Raw genomic sequence first — 21,112 nt, forward strand, 5'->3', positions numbered from 1 at the left:
TTCTTTATATGGATATGTGCGTCGCTATGTATGTGTACGTGTGTATGTATACAGTGTAGCTATAGCCATGTGTTATTGGGATTCATACACTGTGGATGCATGCATATGTTTTAGGTGTGTATGCAGGCTTTAAGTACAGGCGTGCTGTACAGAGGTGTTTGTATGATCATTAGATATGTATTTGTAAAATGTAGGTATGTGTATGCGTAAAGTTGTGAGTACTAAGGCCCCTATATTAAAAAGTGATTTTCTGAAATTGGCTCCTAAATACACATTTAGGCACCTAAATAAGTTATCTGATTTTCAAAGGGTTGAACACAGCAGTTTGCACTGACTTTGTATAGGCATACATGTATATGCAAAAACCATGGGTATGTAAAAGCAGCAAAGAGTCCTGTGGCACCTTATAGACTAACAGACGTATTGGAGCATGAGCTTTCGTGAGTTCTATACAGAGTTGGTAAAAATGTATTTTAATTACCACAAAAAATTGAAGAAAATTTTCCTCAAAATAATTTGGTTTTGCATTTAAAAAAAAAAAAAGAACCATTGAAGGGGATAGTTGGAATTTTTTTGGAACAAAAATCTAAAATATTCCAACAAAACCAGAAATTTTCTTGCAAAAATTCAGAAAGCCATTTTTTTGTTCTGAAAAATGTTTTGACAAAATTTTGCGGCCAGCCCTAGGATCACAGAGATTTGAAAGTATGCAGATGAAAGGTAGCTTTGTGTATGCACACAATAGATGTGCATGCTCAGTATGGATCTGTGTGTGTGAAGAACGATAAACATACCTACCAGCCTTTTTTCCTTATTTTGCAGCCTTTCTTCCAAAATACATACTACCCATTGCATTGGCCTGTCTTCAGAACTAAGTGGCTGGGTATGCCAGGGCACACCACTTCCATGAGCTACCCTACTAGTGGGATTGTCTTTGGGAACATGCTGGCCAACTCAGGTGGAATTCCTGCCTTCAAATTCCAGTCCCGTCGAGACAGCGTTGACTGGAGGCGGTTCAGTGCCATAGATGTGGAGCGGGTGGCTCGGGAGCTAGACGTGACCACGCTCCAAGAGAACATTGCCAGTGTCACCTTCTGTAACCTGGACTCGGAGAAGTGCCCGCACTGCCAGCAGCCCATAGACCTGGTTCTCTTAAAGGTCCTTAAGATGGCACAGCTGACCATCGAGTACCTGCTGCACTCGCAGGAGTACCTGACTGCCAGCATGGCTCTGCAGGAGGAGCAGCTGCAGGCTACCCTGGAAGAGCTGAAGCGCACCAAGCAGGAGCTGGACAAGCAGGCAGAGGAGCTGAAGGGAGTGAAGGAGGAGAGCCGGAAGCGGAAGAAGATGATTGCCACCCAACAGCTTCTCTTGCAGGCTGGGACCAATAACTACCACAAGGTGAGCTCTGGGGCAGAGAACAAAAATAACCTTCCAGCCTTGATTGTCCTGGAGGTGTGAGAGGAAGGAGCCTTTTCACCACTGACTTCAGCGGCACTGGCAATTCAGTCCCCAGCAGCACTAGGTAAGCGTGACCTAGACCAGGTGCTAGACAGAACAATTTCCTGTTCAGCACTGATCCAGCCAAGCTGAACTGGAACCTTGTGAAGAGTTCCATTGACTACTGCCCTTCCTCCAGGTAAGTATGTGCTTAAGTGCTTGGCAGGATCATGGCCCTGGTGGCTCAGGCACTCACCCAGGATTTGGGAGACCCTGATCAAGTCCCCACTCTTCCTGCTGAGGAGAAAAGATTTGATCAGGGATCTCCCACGTCTCAGGTGAGCTCCTAGAACCACTGGGCTATGGGACATTCTGAGGTGGGTCTCCCTCAGTCTCTCTTGTTGAAGCCTCTTTCATTAAATGTCAGTTGGGCCATAGACAGTGAGAATGACTCTCTAGCCCAGCAGTTGGAGCAGTCCCCTGAGAGGTGACAGATGCCTGGTCAAACCCCTTCTCCCCCCCCCCAGGTAGCTGAGCTGGGGTCTCCCACATCTGGGGTGAGGGCTCTAACTACTGGGCTAAAAAATTTAAGGGAGGAGATCCTCCTCCTTTTCCCCTCCCCCCAGGCTGTTTTGTGTGAAGTGAGAGAGGTACCTAAGATGCCCAGCTCCTGGCGAGGGGCCTCCCTGCAGCCCAGACTTAGGTGCCTAACTCTGGGAGGGAGCGTGGCTTAGGGCACACCCCTCTCCTCAGCATCTCCCATTGGCTATCTTAGACTACTCCCTGCCTAGTGTGCTGGCTTTGTGGATCCCATTCTTAGGTGCCTCTCTCTCCCCATTTGTTGTATAAGGAGACTAGGTGCCTCCCTCAGGCTCTGTGGATCCCAGTGTGCTCCTGTGATTTGCTAGGCACCTAAAAGTTAGGGGTTGCAATGCCGAAGGCACTTTGTGGATCCAAGCTGAGGTGCTCAGATTCTACGGTCCTGGGGGTCATATAAATACCTATGATAAATATATGACAGGAAATGCTAGGATCAGTCTTTCTTTGGTAATCAGTAGCACACTTCTTTCCTCCAGTCATATTGTACCTACCCACTTATACATAATTATTAAAAACAAGTGATTGCCAATAAATCACCACATCGGTCAGCTAATTTTCTTACTGCTGTGCAATGCGTGTCCTACAAACCATTGGATTTATATTCATCTATTCCAAACTGTCTCTTAGCCGCAGCTCTTCCATCTTTATTAATGACTCCAGCTTCACTTCCATCTTTTTCCAGTTTGAGACCAATTTTTTTTTAAATTGCAGTATTTCAGCCATTTTTGAATCATTAATTCATCCTCCTCGTTTGTTAATGAGCCTACTCTCTCCCTAGTACTTCTTTCCTCCTGAATATCTTTATAAAAGCCCTTCTTTTTGTCCTTCATCACCCTGTCGCTGATATTGGCTTGTTTTGGTCATCTGTAGCCAAAAGTTTTCCCTGCAAGCCTGAGCGGTCTCTGAATCTTCTTCTTGGATTGTCTCTTCTTCTCCAACCCTATGAGAGGTTCTCTTTTGGCCTCAGAGTAAAGATGCTCCTGATAATCGTGCTGTGATAAGGTTCTGACTCAGTTATCCTGGTATGTTGGGAACTTTGCTTTCAACTAACAGAATGAAGTCTTTTTTGTTTGGGGTGGGATGGTAGGATGGGCTGGGATAACCTGACCCCTTTCACTCACTCACTTTTTCTAATGCCCAGTGTCAGCTGTGTGACAAGGCCTTCATGAACTACTCCTACCTCCAAGCCCACATTCAGCGCAGACATACTGAGGCCAGTGAAGCTGGTGAGTATGGGGCTGAGCTTTTCTCCTTTGGCTTCTTTTTGTAAGGGTTTTAGGCCTCCTAGCTGCAGGGGATGACAAGTCTTGGAGAGGAGCAACATGGGCATGCAGCACACTTTATTGTTTTTAAGACTGGCTTTCTCTGATATACTTTTGTTCTAAGTATATCATACTTTCCTTTAAGGAAGCTGCTGGGTCACTAATTTCCACTATCATTGCCCTGATGGGATCAGCACTGCAGGTCTGACTCCAAGTCCAAGCTGCTAAGGTGATTGCAGTGTATTGCCACCCAGCATCCAGTCTGAGAATGGGCAAAACATATCTTCTCACCCCTCAAAAGAGGTGACAGACCCAGGGCTGGGACCCAGAGTGGGTGTTGTCAGAGAAACCAGGGGCTGTGTGAGGTACAGTTAGCCCAATAGCTATGATACTCAGCATCTCTGAAAATCAAGCTGTATATTTAGGTTCATAGAAATGGATCTACATGACTAACATTAGATGCCCATCTGCACTGCTGAAGATCCCAAATCAGTAATGAAGCATTTGCATCTAAAATGAGAAACAACATATTTGAAAACATATAGATGTCTCCTTTATTCAAAAAAAAAAGAAAAACGAAAGAAAGAAAGGAGAGACAGGGTGACTAGAGCAATGGACTGGAACTCAGGAGATCTAGGTTCTAATCCTGGTGCTGCCACTGGCCTGCTGGGTGACACTAGGCAAGTCACTGCCCCTTATGTGCCTCAGTTTCCCCATCTGTAAAATAGAGATGATGTTATTGCTCTCCTTTGTAAAGCACTTTGCTATCTATAGATCTACTTAGTCACTTATCAAGAACAGAATACCAGTGCTTCAACTTGGCAGAGAAGAGAAGTCAGAACTGGAGCCACACAGACTCTACATTCACCTGTTGCACTACCCACAAACAAGTTGCCCGAAGGAAAGAAATCACAACACTGGGTACAAAAAAATTCAAGCTGAGCTCAACTCAGGGACGGCTCTCCAGCTGCTGTGATATACATTCTTTCCAGCAGAGGGTAGCGGTGTTATATATATATATCTTACACATGTGTCTGATCCTTAAGCCATTTTCCCAAGTACGTTATTTTAAAATTGCAGCAGCTGTTCAAAAAAACTTGCAGTGAAAAGCAAAAAATGGCTTGGCATTTTTAATTTTGTTACAAATTTAGACATGTCCCACATTTTGCAAATGTTTTTGTTCAGTGAAAATTGAGCTCCTTTTCTGGGGCAAATTACTCAAGAGTTGATCCTGAAGCTTTAAAGTCAACAAGAGTTTTGCCACTGGCTTTAATGAAAGCAGGATCAAATCCTAAAGACCCCAGATAAGTCACAGCAGAAGCCTCTGGCAATTCAGGCCATCACTCATGGTTCCACGGTTTGAATGGCCTTCACAGAGAGACAGAAGAAGAAGCAGGTGGAGCAAATGGAAGATGAGATTCAAGAACTAAGAATGAAGCTGAAAGAGACCCACACCCAGCTAGAAATTGAGAGAGGGGAAGAGACTCAGCGCAGAGTTCAGGTATGAAAAAAAAAGTGTATTTCCAAGGATTGGGGGAGGGCAACGGGGAAGGGAGAGAGGAAGGAGGGACATTTATTTTACTTAGGGTCAACAGACAGCAAGTGTGAAAAATCAGGACAGGAGGTGGGGGGTAATAGGAGTCTATATAAGAAAAAGCCCCAAATATTGGGACTGTCCCTTTAAAATCAGGACATCTGGTCACCCTAATTTTACTTTGGCCTGAAACACAATGAAAAACTCAGTGAACATTTTCCAATATCAAGGAAAAGTCTAATTTCCTTTGAAAATTTTCACAGAAAATCTGCAATAAAAGGCAAAACTGCTCAACAGTAACAAAATTTTTGATATGTCCTAAAAGTAACATTCCTTTAAAAATAATCAAACTTTCATATAAATGTAGGCCTAGTCTACACTAGAAAAGGTTTTCTGGTGTCATGATACAGGTATATACAGTCAGTGCTATACCAGCAAACACTCCTACTGGAGACGCAGCTATTACTACCAAAGAGTGTTTTTGCTGGTATTGCTTATACTAGTCCCCCAGACTGAATAAGCCATGGCCTTTTTGCCAGTGTAACTACAGCTACACTAGGGCTTCTGCCACTATCAAAATGTCATTAAGTCGTAGCCCTGACTGACATTATTATACCAGCAACCGTTTCCACCATAGACCTGACTTTAGCCCAAGGCTGTCTCCACACATTTTTTGCAGTGGTGTAACTAAGGATATGTCTACACTGCAATCACAGGGTGTGGCTGCAGCTGGTTGTAGACATATCGGAGCTAGTTCTCATCTAGCTAGCTAGGGTACCAGAGCAGTGATGCTGTGGCAGCCTGGGCTGTACTAGTCAACTTGGAATTCTCGGTAATTCACACTTGTCATAAACAAACCAGGGAAAGCAACCTAGATGGAGTGGTTGGAAAACCATTCCCAAAGAGTAGTTATCCGTCATTCAAAGTCAATCTGGAAGGGCATAACGAGTGGGGTCCTGCAGTGATCAGTTCTGGGTCCTGTTCTGTTCAATATCTTCATCAATGATTTGGATAATGGCACAGAGATTACACTTGTAAAGTTTGTGGATGATACCAAGCTGGGAGGGGTCACAAGTGCTTTGGAGCATAGGATTAAAATTCAATATAATCAGGACGAACTGGAGAAATGGTCTGAAGTAAACAAGATTAAATTCAATAAAGACAAATTCAAAGTGCTTCACTTAGGACCAAACAATCAGTTGCACATATACAAAAGAAAATGACTCCCTAGGAAGGAGTACTGCAGAAAGGGATCTGGGGGTCACAGTGGATCACAAGTTAAATATGAGTCAACAGTATAATACTGTTGCAAAAAAACACAAACATCATTCTGGGATGTATTAGCAGGAGAGTTGTAAGCAAGATATGAGAAGTAATTCTTCCGCTCTACTCCGTGCTGATTAGGCCTCAGCTGGAGTATAGTGTCCAGTTCTGGATGCCACATTTCAGGAAAGATGTGGACAAATAGGAGGAAGTCCAGAGAAGAGCAACAAAAATGATTAAAGGTCTAGAAAACATGACCTATGAGAAAAGATTGAAAAAAATGGGTTTATTTAGTCTGGAGAACACTGATAGGGGACATGATAACAGTTTTCATGTACATAAAAGATTGCTACATAGAGGAGGGAGAAAAATTGTTCTTAAATACTGAGGACAGGACAAAAAGCAATGGGGTTAAATTGCAGCAAGGGTGGTCTAGATTGGACATGAGGAAAAACTTCCTAACTGGTGGTTAAGAACTGTAATAAATTGCTTAGGGAGGTTGTGGAATCTTTGTCATTTGAGATTTTTAAGAGCGGGTTAGACAAACACCTGTCAGGGATGGTCTAGATAATACTTAGTCCTGCCCTGTGTGCAGGGGAGTGGTTTAGATGACCTCTCAAGGTCCCTTCCAGTCCTTCACTTCTTTGATTCTATAATTACATACTCTTGTCAACTGGGGGTGTGATTTTATTCTGAAATGGTTATTCTGGTAGAAGTGCTAGTGTGGTTGCAGTTATACTGGTATAGCTATGCCTGATACCAGGATCCCTTATAGGAATAAGCACCTCTATACCAATTTAACTGCGTTCACACTTGAATGGGGAGGTACCACTTTAGTTATACCAGTATTGTCAAATCAGTACAAAATTTTAGTGCAGGTATGATCTAAGCTCAGAGAAGCTGACAGATCCATGAAGTGAGATTGTCAGAGCTTATTTCACTGAGAGCTGGGGTTGGGCGGAGTAGTGGGGCGGGGGATCTGAATCATTTGACAGGCTCTGTTTTCCTCTCAGCTCCAGCTTGGAGTTTATGTTTTCTTGGCAGGAAGCAGAGAAAGTTCGCCAGAGGGAAGAGGAGGGAAGAAGGGAATTTGAGAGATGGAAAGAGGAGGAGAGAATAAAGTTTCAGGAGGAAATGGACAGCCTGCGACAGTTGTTCTTGACAGAATTCAAGGACATTGCCAGCAAGAACTCTGCCTTGGAAGGGGTGAGTGAAATGTGAGGGTTAATGTTCTGCTGTTGAAACAGATACTCAGCTTTCCCCCTGGCATGTGCGTTGGCTTCTATAAGTCCCATTGCTTTTTCTCTCTAATGTCGTCAGATCAGAGCAAAATATCAAAGGTTGTCAAGGATATTTTTCATCCATAGGCTGATAAGTGTAGCTCCCCTTTATACCAATGGAGAAGGTGAAGGAGTGTCACACAAGGAAATGTCAGTGAAACTAGGAAGCAAAAAAACTGGCTTAAAATAGTGCTGGAAACCCAAACAAGTGACAGCAGGAAATGAGACTGCAAGGGGCGCTGAACATGCTCAGTGGAGTCAGTGGGATTTCAGAGCTCGGTGACCTGTGTATTCCAGCCCTGCAGTAGCCCTGGCATTTTAATTTGCAATTTAATTTTTAATCAGTTTGGCAACACGGATGAGTCTCTCTCGGAATGGGGACCAATATTGACCTGTTCAAGGAAACTCCCTACCATGCCCTGCCATGTCGTGTACAACATCAACCCAGGATTGCTTGTATCTAGTTCAGTTGCATTGTTTTTTTTATGGTAAGTCTCACCTAAAGGAAAACAATATTCTAAGGTCAAGCACTCCCATCTGACAGGCAATGCAGCAGTTTGATAAGTAAGTCGCAGGTGTCAGGGCTTGAGTCACTCCCCATCAGGTACCATTGCTAACTGGTATCTGACACAGGTAGAAATATTTCCTTCATCCTCTCCAGAAACTGCAGGAGCTGCAGGCCAAAAACCTGGTGGCGTCCAATCTGGGGGTCCTGCGGGATGATGACTCTGATGATAAGCGGCAGTGGGCACTGACTCAGAGAGAGCTCCAGGGCATGAGGGAGAAGACTGAATTACAGGTGAGGATGTGCCTCCAGCTGCAGCAGCCCATTTGGTTCTGATCAGTTCCCCATCAGCCAGCTCTGGGGAACCTCTCCTACGACTGCACAATATAGCGCAGGGCAAGGGACAGCCAGTAATGCCCCTTGCATGGAATTTCATGGCACACTAGGGCTCACATTCAGGATAGCACTGGGCACATGCTTAATTTTTAGCGTGTCTTAATCCCAAGTACTTTCCTGAATCATGGCCTGCATGTGTTTTCCAGTCTGCACAGCTCTGCAGAAGGGTTATAAGCCCTCATGCTCCAGTGCATAACTGACTTCTGATTCATGGGGGAGAGAAACTTTCCTTGGTGGCAGGCAGCTTAAGCCATAACCACCCCTTGCAGAGGTTCCTGCACCATCCACTGAAACAACTTGGTGACAGGCTATTGGAGTAGATAGAGCTGTGGTCTGATCCGATCTGGCAATTCCTATGTGCCGATGAGGTGAAATTTTAAGACATAGCTCTTGCTCTATACCCACGCAGAGGTGAAAGTAAGCCGGTACGTTACAGTACGGTGTACCGGCAAGAGCCAGTACGCCATGCCAGACTGATTGGCCTCTCCGGTGGTGATTTAAAGGGACCAGGGCTCCAGCCTCTGTGGGGAGCCCCGGGCCTTTTAAATTGCTGCTGGAGCCCTGGGGCAGCGCATCAGGGCTAGGGCGGTGATTTAAAGGGCCTGGGGCTCCGGCCGCTGTGGGGAGCCCTGGGCCCTTTAAAGCACTGCCCGAGCCCCGCTGCTGGAGCTCCGCAGTGGCTGGAGCCCTGGGCCCTTTTGAGAACTGCCAGAGCCCTGCTGCCATTACCCACGGTGATTTAAAGGGCCCGGAGCTCTGCGGCGGCCAGAGACCCGGCCCTTTAATTCACCTCTGAACCCCGGGGCTCCCAGATGCCTCTGCAGCTGGTAGCTCCGGGGTGATTTAAAGTCCTGGGGCTCCCAGCCACAGCCGGACCCCCAGGGCCTTTAAATCTTGAAAGGCCCTGCCTCTTCTGGTTGAGGCCACACCTCTTCTGATTGAGGCCACGCCCCCACTCAGGACTCCAACATAACGGTAAGTCCTTTAAGTTACTTTCACCCAGGGGCGGCTCCAGGCCCCAACACGCCAAGCGCGTGCTTGGGGTGGCAAGCTGTGGGGGGTGCTCTGCTGGCGCAATGAGGGCAGCAGGCAGGTTGCATTCGACGGCTTGCCTGCGGAGAGTCTGCTGGTCCCGCAGCTTCGGAGGACCTCTCGCAGGCGTGCCTGTGGAGGGTCCGCTGGTCCTGCGGCTTCGGAGGACCTCTCGCAGGCGTGCCTGTGGAGGGTCCGCTGGTCCCGCGGCGTCGCAGGACCTCCCTCAGGCACACCTGCGGGAGGTCCGCCGAAGCCATGGGACCAGCAGACCCTCCTCAGGCAAATGCCAGAGGCAGCCTGCCTGCCATGCTTGGGGCGGCAAAATTCCTAGAGCCGCCCCTGCTTTCACCCCTGTACCCGCGGTACATGCACAGTGGAATGGTCCATTCTTCCTGCAGATATTATTCCATTGGACAAAGGCTCCATCTGTTCAAAGTGAGGATTTGGAATATCTGACCAAGCAAGCTCACTGATTAAATGGCCTCATTGCTCTCTTCTCTGCTCGAAGTTTGCGTGCTATGCCAAGGTTAAGTTTGGCACAAGACAGTCTGAGCAGACAATCCCTAGAGGCAAAAGACAGAGGCATGCTGTCTAACATGCATTGTATGGTTGACCATGCTTTTAATTTTAGACACAGTCATGGGCCAGCTGAAATATTGAACCTCCAGTCTCCTGTCCCCTCTGCTAAGTTATGGGGCTGTTCACCATCCTTCCAGTTAGTGAAGCTGTAAATAGAACTGGCTGCCAGTGGCTCCCAGCAGCTATTACAATATATTTGACTACAACTGTTTGACTACACGCATGGCTCATTCTTTAAAACATTCAAGAGAACAAATAACCAAATATATTGTCTAAAAACAAAGCAGTAGAATACGAAAATGAGAAATACATGCCATTCTTCCAAGGAGCAAATTCTCGTAGTGGATTCACGTTACACAGAAGGTGTGCTTCCCCAATGGCTCCTTAAACTAGCCGTCTCTTATAGCTGTTCACATGTTACAAAGCAGTATTCACATCACTTAAAGTTTAACTAGCCAGCATTGTCTTTGCTGCCTCCCTGTACTTTTCCATCTATCGTTTGACTATTACATTCCAGACATTAAGGGGCATGAAGATATTCCGTATTACAATGCATTCATACATCTTACATTATTGTCTTGTACCTTTGTTTCATAACACTCATCCAGCTAACTTTTGACAGTTCTTAAATTTCCTTAAGCCAAGTACTGAACTGTATTTGTTCCAGGGCATCATGGGATATCTGGCTTAGCATAAGTGAGCAAGAATAAGCATAGTAAAATTTAACAATCTATACCCTGCACATAATACTATTAATGTGGTGCATTGGTGAGTGTGTAAAATAACCTATATGCATTGGCTAACAAATAATGGGGGATTACAAGAGTACAAGAATACTGGCGACAGCCCCTCTTACTCAGCCATGGTCTCTATGCCAGAGTGTGGTTGGAGGAAGAGCCCTATCCCAGGTTTAAGGCTGCCCTGAAACAGTCATATGAGGTCCAAAGGTCAAGCCACAGAAGGCTAGGTAGCTTGGAGAATGGAAACATTGGGAAGTGCTCCGTACGAGCCTTAACCTCTGAAACTTTGGATAACAGTAATGGTGAATAATGGCACACTTGTGGCAAACTGAATAAGAAGAAAAACCAAAGTATTTTTGATTTGTCAGAAAACAGAATGGAAGAAGAAGCTGAAGGAGCTTCAGAAGGAGCACCAGATGGAAAAGGAAGAGGTAAGTACCACACGGAAGCTAAAAGCGATGACTCAGAGTTCTCCCATGGGTTGCACGTCAGTCATAAGCTCCTGAGGCCCACAGTAAGATCCTGCTTGTGCTACCCAGACTCACATCTCACAGACACATTTGCAGAAGGTTCTTTCTGCCTCAGTTTAACACATCAGCAATATTAGACCACATCAGCTGCACAGAGCTCCCTCGGCAGAATTCGGTCCATCCACTGGAAACAAAGAAGACAGCCCTGCAGTGTAGCGCAAAGGCTCAATAGTAACTATTTTTTTTTTCTTTTTGCCATGGGATGTTGTGAAGGCCAAAAGTAAAAGTGGGCTCAACAAAGAATTAGATGAGTTCGTGAAGTGGATAGGTCCATCAATGGCTGTTAGCCAAAGCGGATCGTATGCTCCATATGTCCCTAAAATCTCTAGTTCCCAGACGCTGGGATTGGGTGATGGAACAGATCACTCACAATTGCCCTATTCTGTTCACTCCTTCTGAATCGTCAGGCACTGGCCAGTCAGAAGACACGATACTGGTCTAGATGGATCATTGGTCAGACCCAGTATGGCCGTTCTTATGTTCTTTTTCAATAGTAGCTTTCTTACAAAATAGCTTAAGGGGAAAGGCCTTATTTGCGGACAGACTGGCTAACCTAGTAAGGAGGGCTTTAAACTAGGTTCGACGGGGACAGGTGAGCAAACCCCACAGGTAAGTGGGGAACAAGACCTGGGAGATGAGTTGGAAACAGGAGGGAGCACGGGCTATAATGGCTGCGAGGAAGGAGGGTCAGGGCAAAGCTGGGAGGCAAGATCAAACCAGTATCTTAGATGCCTATATACAAATGCAAGAAGTATGGGTAATAAGCAGGAAGAACTGGAAGTGCTAATAAATAAATACAACTATGACATTGTTGGCATTACTGAAACTTGGTGGGATAATACACACGACTGGAATGTTGGTGTGGATGAGTATAGTTTGCTCAGGAAGGATAGACAGGGGAAAAAGGGAGGAGGTGTTGCCTTATGTATTAAAAATGTACACACTTGGACTGAGGTGGAGATGGACATAGGAGACGGAAGTGTTGAGAGTCTCTGGGTTAGGCTAAAAGTGGTAAAAAACACTGGTGATGTCATGCTGGGAGTCTACTACAGGCCACCTAATCAGGTGGAAGAGGTGGATGAGGCTTTTTTCAAACAATTAACAAAATCATCCAAAGCCCAAGATTTGGTGGTGATGGGGGACTTCAACTATCCAGATATATGTTGGGAAAATAACAACGCAGGGCACAGACTATCCAATAAGTTCCTGGACTGCATTGCAGACAACTTTTTATTTCAGAAAGTTGAAAAAGCTACTGGGGGGAAACTGTTCTAGACTTGATTTTAACAAATAGGGAGGAACTTGTTGAGAATTTGAAAGTAGAAGGAAGCTTGGGTGAAAGTGATCATGAAATCATAGAATTTGTAATTCTAATGAAGGGTAGAAGGGAGTACAGCAGAATAGAGACAATGGATTTCAGGAAGCCGGATTTTGGTAAGCTCAGAGAGCTGATAGGTAAGGTCCCATGGGAATCAAGACTGAGGGGAAAAACAACTGAGGAGAGTTGGCAGTTTTTCAAAGGGACACTATTAAGGGCCCAAAAACAAGCTATTCCGATGGTTAGGAAAGATAAAAAATGTGGCAAAAGACCACCTTGGCTTAACCACGAGATCTTGCATGACCTACAAAAAAAGAAAGGAGTCATATAAAAAATGGAAACTAGGTCAGATTACAAAGGATGAATATAGGCAAATAACACGGGAATGCAGAGGCAAGATTAGAAAGGCAAAGGCACAAAATGAACTCAAACAAGCTATGGGAATAAAGGGAAACAAGAAGACTTTTTATCAATACATTAGAAGCAAGAGGAAGACCAAGGACAGGGTAGGCCCACTGCTCAGTAAGGAGGGGGAAACAGTAACGGGAGACTTGGAAATGGCAGAGATGCTTAATGACTTCTTTGTTTTGGTCTTCACTGAGAAGTCTGAAGGAATGTCTAATATAGTGAATGCTTACGGGAAGAGGGTAGGTTTAGAAGATAAAATAAAAAAAGAGCAAGTAAAAAATCATTTAGAAAAGTTAGATGCCTGCAAGTCACCAGGGCCTCAGGAAATGCATCCTAGAATACTCAAGGAGTTAATAGAAGAGGTATCTGAGCCTCTAGCTATTATCTTTGGGAAATCATGGGAGACGGGGGAGATTCCAGAAGACTGGAAAAGGGCAAATATAGTGCCCATCTATAAAAAGGGAAATAAAAACAACCCAGGAAACTACAGACCAGTTAGTTTAACTTCTGTGCCAGGGAAGATAATGGAGCAGGTAATTATGAAATCATCTGCAAACACTTGGAAGGTGGTAAGGTGATAGGGAATAGCCAGCATGGATTTGTAAAGAACAAATCGTGTCAAACTAATCTGATAGCATTCTTTGATAGGATAACGAGCCTTGTGGATAAGGGACAAGCGGTGGATGTGATATACCTAGACTTTAGTAAGGCATTTGATACGGTCTCTCATGATATTCTTATAGATAAACTAGGAAAGTACAATTTAGATGGGGCTACTATAAGGTGGGTGCATAACTGGCTGGATAACCGTACTCAGAGAGTAGTTGTTAATGGCTCCCAATCCTGCTGGAAAGGTATAACAAGTGGGGTTCCACAGGGGTCTGTTTTGGGACCTGTTCTGTTCAAAATCTTCATCAACGATTTAGATGTTGGCATAGAAAGTACGCTTATTAAGTTTGCGGACGATACCAAACTGGGAGGGATTGCAACTGCTTTGGAGGACAGGGTCAAAATTCAAAATGATCTGGACAAATTGGAGAAATGGTCTGAGGTAAACAGGATGAAGTTCAATAAAGATAAATGCAAAGTGCTCCACTTAGGAAGGAACAATCAGTTTCACACATACAGAATGGGAAGAGACTATCTAGGAAGGAGAATGGCAGAAAGAGATCTAGGGGTCATAGTAGACCACAAGCTTAATATGAGTCAACAGTGTGATACTGTTGCAAAAAAAGCAAACGTGATTCTGGGATGCATTAACAGGTGTGTTGTAAACAAGACACGAGAAGTCATTCTTCCGCTTTACTCTGCGCTGGTCAGGCCTCAGCTGGAGTATTGTGTCCAGTTCTGGGCACCGCATTTCAAGAAAGATGTGGAGAAATTGGAGAGGATCCAGAGAAGAGCAACAAGAATGATTAAAGGTCTTGAGAACATGACCTATGAAGGAAGGCTGAAGGAATTGGGTTTGTTTAGTTTGGAAAAGAGAAGACTGAGAGGGGACATGATAGCAGTTTTCAGGTATCTAAAAGGGTGTCATCAGGAGGAAGGAGAAAACTTGTTCACCTTAGCCTCCAGTGATAGAACAAGAAGCAATGGGCTAAAACTGCAGCAAGGGAGATTTAGGTTGGACATTAGGAAAAAGTTCCTAACTGTCAGAGTAGTTAAACACTGGAATAGATTGCCTAGGGAAGTTGTGGAATCTCCATCTCTGGAGATATTTAAGAGTAGGTTAGATAAATGTCTATTAGGGATGGTCTAGACAATATTTGGTCCTGCCATGAGGGCAGGGGACTGGACTTGATGACCTCTCGAGGTCCCTTCCAGTCCTGGAGTCTATGAGTCTATGAGCTCAAGGGGTTTTACAATGAGGGGTTTCAGTAGGGTTGCCAACAGCCCCTTATTACAAGCAGCTTCCCTTATTTTTTCATCTCTGTGCCACAAGATTGGGAATTACTGAGTGCTGCAGAAAGCTGCAAGAAATAGCCCTGGTGCAGGTAGGTGAGTACTTAATAAATAAAATAATAATGATAATAATATCAGGAGGAGGATGGTGGGCAGGGGTACTTAGAAAACCATCTCTTATTTTTGAAATACAATGTTGGCAGCCCTACAATAGAGAAGAAACACTTTACAAAGCTGGTCATGGACTGATTAGGGTAAACAAAAATGTATCTTGAAATATAAGGGCCCAATGTGACTCCAGTTAAAGTCAATGGGAAGATTCCCACGGTACCGTCAGTTGTCGCAGTGGCTTTGTGATGCAGCCATGCATGCTTCCAGAAGTGGAAAGTGACCATCTGCTAACATTACACAGAGGATACTGAGCACCATCAGACAGTAGCAGCTGTGGATCACTTGCTACTAGAGCTGGTTGGAAGATAGAATTTCTACCTGGTGGGAAATTCTGACCCTTTTGAAATGTCTTGTGAAATGAAAATTTTTGATCATTGAAATGTTTCATTTCAATAATATTGAAACATGATAAAATATTAACTAATACAGATTCATCTTTAATATAATTGAAACAAAATTGATCAAAATGATACATATTAATTTCAATGATATATTTATCACTATAGATACATATAATATGTTAATTTTAATGTAATATAGACAAATTGAATCAGAATTGTAAAGTCAAATCTATAATGTCTGCATTTTCTGTTTCTTCTCTCTCTGCTTGGTCTTGATTTGAACCTATGATCAAGCAGGAAAAAAGAGCCTCAGAAGTTTATAAATATGCCACTGGGTCTCAGTGCAAAATAAAATCTCAAGGCAAAATGAAAATTCAGGAGCTGCCCCACTTAACAGTGGCCAGGAGAGCAATCTGAGCTAATGGGCAAAATGGTATTTTCACCATATTTTATATTCGTCAAGTCCAGGTCTCATAATTACCTTCCTTGTCTCTCTCAGTTAAAGAGTGAAAATGAGAGACTCCGGGCCTCCCTGTCTCAGGACCAACGAATAGCTGCCGACCGCTTCCAACAGCAAATGGGCTCGCTCAATGCTCGGCTCAAAGAGCAGACCAAGGTTATCAGGTCGCAGGAGAAAACAGTAAGCTTGCCATGTTCTTGTGGGCCTGTGCATACAGCATGGCTCTTTGTCCCACTCCAAAGGCTAATCCATACCTAGTCTATGAGTCTGCCATAGCCTTTGAGCTACAGAAGATGGCATCTTCAGCTCAGGCAGTAACAGTTATTTACTTTAGAGTGCGTCTGAAGTGTGATTTTTAAGCCACTCACTTTGCCTCAGTAAGGACCATATACCTGAGGTATTTCAGCTTGCCACACAAACTGCTGAAGTACTAGAGCTATCCAAAAATGAGTGGAGGATTTTTACAATGGGGAAAACATTGGTTTTTTTTACTCAGTCTCAAAAATGACTAGTTTTGAAGGGGGGGAAAAAGGGCAAACAGTTATAAGGAGGCAAGAAGGGTCCTTCAAGGCCCCCAACTGTAACTGCTGCTGGTGCTTGAGCTAAAATATAGTGGTGATACAATTAAAGATGTGGGCTCTGATTCAGCAAAGCACTTAAGCATGTCCTTAACTTTAAGCACATGCTTAAATGTTTTACTAACTCAGGATGGATTTAAGCAGGAGCCTGTGCTAAAATGGTTTGTCAAATCAGGGTCTCAGGCTTGGGCTACACTTCAGTTTAGGTCGTCCTAGCTATACTGCTCAGGGGTGTGAAAAATTCACATCCCTGAGCTCTATAGTTAAGGCAGCCTAACCCCTGGTATAGACATGCCTCAACTGATGGAAGAATTCTTTTGCTGATCTAGCTACTGCTGCTTGGGGAGATGGATTAACTACATGGATGAAAAACCCCTTCCATAGATGTAGGAAGCATCTGCACTATGGTGCTACATTGGCATTGTAGTGCCTGTAGTATAGAAATGGCCTAAGTCCCACAAAATCGCAACACAACACATACATATGGGAATGAGCAGGCATGAGCCATGTACAGAATAATAATGGGACAACATTTTGTATTGCGGCTTGGAAATTATTTTATTCTTTTCCAGACCTTTGACTGAGACAGTGTTACATATAACTGTATGTAATAAATAAAACTTTTCCTTTTGTCTGCTGGCAAAGTGTCCACCTAGGAACCATCTGGTGTATAATTCCAGCAAAAATGTCTCCCTTCCATGTATGATGAACTCAGCTTAGGCTTTGGCCTTTCATCAAATTATTTTGTGCATCCTTTGATGATGTGCTCAATGGTGCAAACTCCATTTAGAGATAAAAAAGTTACTAGACTTTGCAGACAAAAGAAACTGGTCTTTGAATGGTGGATAATGATAGATAATTTCTTTGCAGATCAGGATACTGTCTGCAAGCAAAGCTGAAGGTAATGTTGTGTCTTTTGGGTTAATGAGAGTGAGAACTGATAAAATTTCCACAGCTGTGACCGCACCACCCAGCTGCATGTACAACTTCATCTCTCTCTTGACAGCCTTTACAACATACTTTCTGGTTCAGGCAAGCAAGCAAGGAAAATATCTCAGCAGTGTAAAAAAAACTTGAATGACGCAAGTTACAGCGACTAAGCACTGTCCACACTGGCGCTATGTCAGTGGAAGATGCTCTCCCACCAACATAGCTTCTACCTCTCACAGAAGTGAAGTAATTATGCTGATGGGAATGCCCCTTCCCATCGGCATACAGCATCTTTACCAGTCGCGCTACAGCAATGCAGTTATGTCAATGTAGCAAAATAGTGTAGACTTGCCCCTAGGGATTTAGATCTGGCAAGAAAAGTAAGAGCCCCACCCAAATGATTCTTTGTTCCGGTAACCAGTTGCACATGAATAAGGAATTTTTCCATCTCAGAGTTTCTCACTGAGAGCAGAGTTTCCCACAATGCCAGTGCCAGGGCAGAGCAAGGACTTCCCTTCAGATGCTGTGGCTGCTAAGCTGCAGAGAGCCCTGAAGTGTCAGAAACCAGTCTTGGCAGCAAAGAGATTTTAGATATTTCTGCCATCACTGTAACAGTCTCCTCCCCACTAGGCACTCTCTTGTGGCCTGGCTTGGTATTGCAGCTCTCACACTGGGCCAGCACCCCCTGCCAACCATCATTCCAACGCCGTGGCGGCTTGTTGGGTAAATTGTCAGTTGAGTTGGTTCAGGATTTTAAGGCCACCCCTTCCCGAGTCACAACTGTCCCAACTAAAAGGTCCAAAATGTCCATAACAGAAACAAAAAAATCCTTCCATCTTCTATGGGGCTTCTTCTTGGCTCAATCTGCTGCTCCCTTGCTGGGCTCAGCTACCTTTGTAAAGGGTTTATGCCAGTGAGGGAACCCAGCCCCACCCTCAACTCTGGGTTCCATTGACTCTGGGTTGGATCTGTATTGCAGTTGTCCCAGAACCCCTTCCTATCTTGAAGGTCTCCCAGACTGTTCTGCATTTAGTCAGGGTCTCACCTGATTCCTCTCAGACGGGACCCATCCTGTAATCAGGGATGACTTAGGCCCAGGTTCTGCACCCGTCTGTTACAAGCACAAAGTTACAGTGCCAGACTCAAACAAATGGGGCAGACCTTCTCACCTCCTCACATCCTACAAGGTCCTAAGAGTCTGTGTGCGGAACTAGTTGAGTTACTAGCTTTGAAGACCCCACCGTTTTCATAGTGTTCATTAGAGGAGTGAGTCTTCCTTTTCTGGGGATAAGGTCCCTCCCAGCAGATATGTAACTAATCGTACATAGGTCTCTGAGCCATCAAGGATTTCTCTTCTCTGCAGTGACCCAGGAAACACCCAAGGTACCAGATCTAGAGGAGTCTTCTGAAGAAGGTATCTATCATATAAATGAAAGTCCTTCTCTCCTGGTGTCACACAGGTGTTGGACTTTAGACATTGATCAGGATGTGCAAAAAGGAAGAATTTCGGGACAAAACAGTCCTTGGGTGAGGTACTCTGTCCCAGATGTTTTCTCCCCAAGGTTGAGCACAGCACAGTCACTTGATTGCAACAGCATCACAGCAAGCCAACTTCTGCATGCTCCTTGGGGTTAGATATTTTCAACAAGGATGCCCTTCTTGCGCTCAGGCCCACACTGTCTCCCTGTAAGAAGGAACCTGACTGTACCTTGGCTCTCAACATCATACAACCCAACAGCACCCAGAGGGTAATGCCACCCTGAAGTCAGCACTCTACCTCTCCCTCAGAAGAATAGTGCTGTCTGCAGGAGCAATCCCTGAGCTCTGAGGAGAGTTTAAGTGGAAGGAAAAGCCAAGAATCACTTACCGACCCAGCCTTATGGAGCCATGTACCATGAGCTGGTCAAAAATGGGAAGAAGTTTTTGACAAAAATGAAAGAAAATAATCACCCCACATTTTCATTTAATTTTTTCTGACAAAAATTTTCAATTTTTCAGCAGAAAAATAACTACCAAACAAAAAATCAGCTGAAAACCAAAGTATTTCAATTTGGAAATACTGCTATGGTGCCTCATGGGAGTTGTAGTTTGGGTGCTTCATGCTCCCATTCTTCTCTATAATTCAGGCTCCTGAGTTGGACTACTTCTCCCAGTATGCACCATGGAATCATCTCTTGGAGAGAGGAGGTGGAACATCAGGGAATCCCAAGAGGAGACCATGGTGCATCATGGGAGATATATTCTGAGGAATTTTTGGCAAAAACATTTCAGTTTTGGGGCATTTGGTTTTTAACCAAAAAAATCAAATAATTTCAGAGAAAGTAGAAACTTCATGAAAAATTTTGTTTAGATGAAAATCCAATTTTCCATCAGAATCAGTTTAGATGGCAAATTTGCAACCAGCCTGAGAAACATAGTATGAATGTGTGGCAACACAATAACTGCACAATTGAGCACCTGATTCTCCCAGTGAAACTTGGGATGGGTCCCAACTTACTCATTAAATTAGCATAATCTGCCTTCCAACAGCAGAGTCAGGGATGTGGCCTGGGGTGGTCAGATACTGAGAAAGTTATGATGGGGACAGATTAAGGCAAAGGCGCAATAGACACGTGCCTAGTGCCCAGCTCCCAGGATCCTTTCGTGATGTTAGAATCTCAGCTTTTGTTTATATATGTCTTGCCCTTGTGGTTGTGGAAAAAAAACTTGAAAACATGCCACAGCTGGGGAAGAGGGCACTACCAATCCACCTTTGCTACAGAGGAGAGTCTCCAGGAGGGACCAGGCCTCTGGTCCCAGAGTCTCTGGCTCTGACTTTGATATTGAGAGTTTGGTCCATCCAAACCCAGCCTTGTGATTTTGGGTTTTGCAGCAGATTTGGAGGACACTCTCAATGTGAAGCAGAGGCTCCTGGAAGCCCTGCGGAGGAATCCCAACCTGCTGAAGCAGTTCCGCCCCATTCTGGAGGAGACATTGGAGGAGAAGCTGGAGAGTATGGGTGTGAAGAAGGTGAGTATGAGGAGAGGGAAAACCAAAAAAGAGTGGAGAGAGACGTCTCTTTATGTGCAGTGCAACTCCTTCACTCCTTGTCCCTTTCATGCCTTCCAGTGTTTCAAATATTAATTAGCTAGCCAGGGTACAGTTAATATTTGGGAGAGAACATTGCATGGATATAAAGAGCACCTCAAATTTCATTTAAGTTACTGTGCTAAGTAGAGGCCCTAACTGAGATCAGCATCCCATTGCAACAGGTGCTGTGTAGAGAGTCCCTGCCCAGTGCTTGTCATCCAGTTTCTGTGTCCTTCCTTCATACTCCAGAGAGGGAGGGTGCATCCTTCCCAGAGAGACCCAGCAGAGCCAAAAGCAACTGAGACCTGCATTGAAGTGGGGCATGGGAGAGAGGGGAGCACCCCCAGTCTGCCTCAGGTCCTCCAAGGCTTGCATGCAGTCAGCATGTGAGTGACCCTGCAGGCGACAGAGCCAGTTCTCTGAGCTTGTTCCTATCCCTTTGGAGACATGTGGGATTCCACTGGGAGGACTAACCACACCATTGCAGCTGCTAAAGCAATGCTCGCTGTCTACGCTGGCACTTCATAGGTGGAGAGCAACATGGTGGTGGGTGACATAGAGGGTATGACTACACTGCAGATGAGGTGGCATGGGTAACACTGGTAGTGGGGACTAGCCCAGCAGGGACTCTGGGTATGTATTTACATTGTTAGCCTACTCCAGGATCCATGCCACCATGTCCTCACTGCTATTGCTACCCGTGCTAGCTGGATTAAAGCTAGCACAGGTATATCTACCCCTGCTACAATCACCCCTTCATCTGCAGTGAGA

At 44.7% G+C, this 21,112-nt stretch overlaps 1 protein-coding gene and 1 long non-coding RNA gene across 5 annotated transcripts in view; both read left to right on the forward strand.

The window, feature by feature from the left end:
- Window positions 1-21,112, forward strand: part of LOC127057109 (uncharacterized) — a 116,833-nt gene that overhangs the window by 67,686 nt on the left and 28,035 nt on the right. The gene's annotated exons all lie outside the window — the stretch shown is intronic.
- The window catches only part of DZIP1L (DAZ interacting zinc finger protein 1 like), a 49,084-nt gene that overhangs the window by 15,056 nt on the left and 12,916 nt on the right, over window positions 1-21,112 (forward strand). For 3 of the 4 annotated variants that reach the window (XR_007775968.1, XM_050965411.1, XM_050965408.1), the window contains exons 2-11: window positions 823-1,401; window positions 3,182-3,266; window positions 4,679-4,803; window positions 7,144-7,305; window positions 8,041-8,178; window positions 11,003-11,065; window positions 15,804-15,944; window positions 17,213-17,243; window positions 18,636-18,686; window positions 20,145-20,281. Coding sequence is in view for 3 of the 4 variants with exons in the window: in XM_050965408.1 (XP_050821365.1) it covers window positions 823-1,401; window positions 3,182-3,266; window positions 4,679-4,803; window positions 7,144-7,305; window positions 8,041-8,178; window positions 11,003-11,065; window positions 15,804-15,944; window positions 17,213-17,243; window positions 18,636-18,686; window positions 20,145-20,281 (1,512 nt within the window). In the remaining variant the exon portion in view is untranslated. The remainder of the gene's footprint in view (window positions 1-822; window positions 1,402-3,181; window positions 3,267-4,678; window positions 4,804-7,143; window positions 7,306-8,040; window positions 8,179-11,002; window positions 11,066-15,803; window positions 15,945-17,212; window positions 17,244-18,635; window positions 18,687-20,144; window positions 20,282-21,112) is intronic. The other variant, XM_050965409.1, reaches the window with a different exon arrangement.

The sequence above is a fragment of the Gopherus flavomarginatus genome, chromosome 8, assembly GCF_025201925.1.
Source record: "Gopherus flavomarginatus isolate rGopFla2 chromosome 8, rGopFla2.mat.asm, whole genome shotgun sequence".
NCBI classification, from domain to species: Eukaryota; Metazoa; Chordata; order Testudines; family Testudinidae; genus Gopherus; species Gopherus flavomarginatus.